Genomic DNA, 4,000 nt, shown 5'->3' on the forward strand with positions numbered 1-4,000 from the left:
GGACACTCCAAGCCCGTTCTCCGCGTGGACGCCACCAACGAGCCGCTCTTCTCCGGATCCAAAGTTGCGCGCCTCAGGGGCGGGCCGGCTGCTGAGCTCTGGGTGTGAGCATTGGGGAGTGAGCCTGTTACCCAGGGGAGGGGCTGAGCCACCCCAAACTGCGGGGGCAGGACAGGAGCCTCTTGCTCAGACGGCACCGGCCTGCCTGAAAGCCACAACGGGCCGGTGCAGTTCTGGGTCCCCCCAGCAGAGGGCAGCAATGCTGCACGAGTCATTAGGCTGAACAGCTGTGTGGTGACATCCCTGAAGCGAGTTGTTGGGGCCTCTGCCCGGTTCCTAGTGGCTGGATGTTCACCTCGCACCTGGCACTAATAGACCCTCCCCCCGTTGGCAGGTCTGGCAGAGGTGCCAGAGGCTGGATGGGCCACAGGGACTGAGCTCCCCTGGGGCACTCGTGGGAGCAGGGGGAGGCGGGGGGGAGGGAGGGAGGAAGCCATGGGTATCCTTTGCTGAGGACAGGAAGGGTCCCGCAGTGTCATGTGCTCCTGCCTCCTCCCGCAGACCGGAGCTGCAAAATGTGGAACCTGGTGACGGGCCAGGAAATCGCCTCGCTAAAGGGCCACCCCAATAATGTGGTGTCCATCAAGTACTGCAGCCACTCAGGGTTGGTCTTCACTGTCTCCACCTCCTACATCAAGGTGTGGGATATCCGGGATTCGGCCAAGTGCGTCCGCACCCTCACGTAAGTACCTGACGCACCGAGGCTGCCCTGTGGGCCTGGCCAAGCTCGACGCACTGCCCTGCCAGCGTTCTGCACTCAGGGCAGCATTGCAAAGGCCAGGCGGCCGGGCTGGTCTGCAGGGCTGAGTCTAGGAATGCTGCAATGCAGGTCGTTCTAGCCTGGCCTGGCTCGTGGAGGCTCCGTGGCTTGGTGCTCTGCTCTCAGGGAAGTTGCTCCTCTCGTCTGTTTCGGGGGGCACCGTGCACCCTACAGTTGCTTTGATCAGGGATGGGTAATGACCCATCTGCAGCTGCCAGCACCGTTTCCAGACCCCAGCGAATCAGCCCCTCTCTCTGGTGCCCAGCCACAGACTGAGACTTCTCTTTTAGGCCTCCCCAATCTGACTGGCGGGAACAGGAGCGGCGCCAGGGTTTTTGGCGCCCTAGACGGGGGTCCTTCCGTGCTCCCGGTCGTCGTCGGCAATTCAGCGGTGGGGGGGTCCTTCCGTGCTCCCGGTCGTCGTCGGCAATTCAGCGGTGGGGGGGTCCTTCCACGCTCCCGGTCTTCGGGTCACTTCGGCGGCGGGTCCTGGAGCAAGTGAAGGACCCGCTGCAGAATTGCCGCCGAACACCCGGAGCGCGGAAGGACCCCCCGCCGCCGAATTGCTGCCCCTCCCCCCCCCAAATCCTGGTGCGGTCGCCTAAATGGAAGCGCCGGCCCTGGGCGGGAACATGCCTGGGCTGCCTCTCAACATCAACTCCAAGCCAGGGGTGGGGTTTGTGTCGCTCCGCCCTGGGCGTGGAGCTGGCATGCCTGCTGGTACGGGTCTGGCTGGCTGCGCGGCAAGGCACCTCCCTTGGGTGCCGAAAGCTGCTGCCTGGGTCACCCTTGCTGTCCCGTTGCTCCCGGCTTGAGGGGACGTGGGGCTGAGCGGGGGGGTCTCATCCTGGCACCACTGGCACTGCAAGTGGCATTGCTTCCCCCTATAGATGGCTGGGGACAGACGCTGTCCAGCCTTCCAATCAATCCACAACGGGCTAGATCTTCCATTCCACACTGTGGAAATTGCCCCCTCCCTCCCCCGAGGGTCTCTGCCTTGAGGCTCACCTGTTTGTCTCTTTGGCTTAGCTCTTCAGGTCAGGTGATCTCTGGGGACGCCTGTGCCAGGACCACCACCCGCACCATTGCCAGCGTGCAGGGCGAGCACCAGATCAACCAGATCGCACTCAACCCCACCGGCACCATGCTCTACGCTGCCGCCGGGAACTCTGTCCGCATCTGGGAGCTCAACAGGTCCAGGCGGGGCTAACTCGGGCCCCCAGGCAAGGGCAGCTCTTGTGGGGAGGCAGACGGGTGCTGCGTAGGCAGAGGGAGCAGTCGTTCTGGGCTGAGCGGGGGCCCGCTCCCTCCCGGCTGGAAGCTGTGTTATTGAGGCAGGGGTGGATTTGGACTGGCACCGGGGGAAGCTGCACTGGCACAAACCCCAGCGTGGAGCAGCTTAGCCTGTTTGCTCCTGGGTTTTGCACTACATCAGCCCCAGCAGCTGCTGATCACGCCCAAAGGGGGCTGAAAGTAGGACCCAGTGCTCCTCTCCCAGCTGCAGCCCTTAGGGCAGGGGTGGGGAACCTTTTCTCTGTCACTGGCCATTGACCCACAGGAAGAATCACGGTAGCCAGTTCTATAGGGCTGGGCCCCACCTGCTGCGGTTAAAGGGCTCAGTGGCCTATGGCGAATGGGGACAGGTTGGTCTGGGGGTAGATAGCGCTCGGCGTTGTCCCTATTTCTGACCCCGGTGAGTGTGGCTGTCTGGTCTCCGGGCGCCACAGGCCGCGGTGCCTGGCTCTCCAGGTCAGTGGTGGCGTGCAGCAGTGCGGGGATGGCCTCCGGTGGGTCTGGGATAGAGCAGCAGCCGAAGGGGGCGTGCAGGCCGGTGCTGGGAGGCAGGAAGTCTGGCTCTGCCATGAGACTTGGCTAACATTTCAGAGGCCTCCATTGATTTTTTTTTTTTTTTTTTAGTGGTGGGGGGCTCTGTTTTGGAGAACCTACCGTGTGCCCGCCCGGGGCTGGATTGTTCAGAGGAGCTGGGCACTGTAGGAGTCAAGGGGAGCAGTGGGGGCTCTGCTCCTCTGAAAATGGGGTGGTCGGGGTGTCCCCCAAAATGGAGCTGCCCAGAGCTAGTCACCATTTGTGGCTGTGTGACCCTCCCCCACAGTCTCTCCCCTATGAAATGAGGCTAATGCTCATTTTTCTTCCCACTGGAGCGCTGAGGATTGATGGCAGACAAATAATTAGAGAGATGGGGGGTGAGGGGGAATCTCTTTTTTATTGGACCAGCTCCTGTGGGTGGAAGGGACAAGCTTTCAAGCCCCACCCTGGAAGAAGAGCTGAGTTTGCAGACTTGTCCCTTCCCCCCACACACACAGAAATTGGTCCAATCAAAGAGATTCTCTCCCCCATCTTGTGTGTCTCGTATCAGGGTTGCCAGCACGGCTTGGATTGATTAGAGCTTGGAGATCCCCTGGTCAATCCCAATGAGCAATTGTCTCCTGGGGCGGAGCCCTCTTCTCTCCTGCTGAGCTGCTTCTGTAGCTCACCAGAGTCCCCTTGTCTTGAATTCAAATCCTCGGCTGCTGCTTGATGAGAAATCGATCAGAGCTTAAAAATTCCAGCTCTCAGCCACGGTACAGATGTGGGGGGTTTGTCTCAGCCCATTACAGAGCCAGCAGCCAGCTGCAAACCCAGCATCTGGCTCTGGCTGCTGGCCTGACCCTGCCCTGGAGCTCAGGGGGCAGTTTGGGTCTTGATGGCCCCGGCTGGCAGCGTGGATCGTGGGCGCTCACTGGCTCTGCCCTGTCTCTGTGCCTGCCAGCAAATCCCCAACGCGCACAAGGACTGGGTCTGCTCCCTGGCCTTCGTCCCTGGCCGCCCCATGCTGCTGAGCGCCTGCCGCGGGGGCGTGGTGAAGGTCTGGAACATGGAGAACTTCACACCCGTTGGGGAGATCAAGGGCCACGACAGCCCCATCAATGCCATCTGCACCAATTCCAAGCACATATTCACTGCTTCCAGGTGAGGGTGGTGGGCTGGGCTAGGCCCCTGTGGCATGGGGGAGGGAGGTCTGACCCCCAACTCACCCCAGTGCAGCAGAGCTGCAGGAGCTCTCCAAACCCACTGTTGCTCCCCGCATGTGGCAGGGCCTGGAATGGTGCTGGGAGTGAGGGATGGGAACAGCGCCGGAGCCGGGCTGCAGGCGGTTTGGTGTGGGGCAGCAATCGGCTG

The 4,000-nt window shown here is 61.9% G+C and overlaps 1 protein-coding gene across 1 annotated transcript; it reads left to right on the forward strand.

Annotated features, from left to right (window-relative positions):
• Window positions 1-524: 524 nt before the first annotated feature.
• Window positions 525-3,784, forward strand: LOC135980573 (kinesin-like protein KIF21B). The gene is made up of 3 exons (XM_065580512.1): window positions 525-742; window positions 1,850-2,014; window positions 3,591-3,784. Exons 1-3 carry the CDS (start codon window positions 576-578, stop codon window positions 3,658-3,660), a joined length of 402 nt encoding a protein of 133 aa, XP_065436584.1. The 5' UTR covers window positions 525-575; the 3' UTR covers window positions 3,661-3,784.
• The last annotated feature ends 216 nt before the right edge of the window (window positions 3,785-4,000 follow it).

Source organism: Chrysemys picta, unplaced genomic scaffold (assembly GCF_011386835.1).
Source record: "Chrysemys picta bellii isolate R12L10 unplaced genomic scaffold, ASM1138683v2 scaf4511, whole genome shotgun sequence".
Taxonomy (NCBI): domain Eukaryota; kingdom Metazoa; phylum Chordata; order Testudines; family Emydidae; genus Chrysemys; species Chrysemys picta.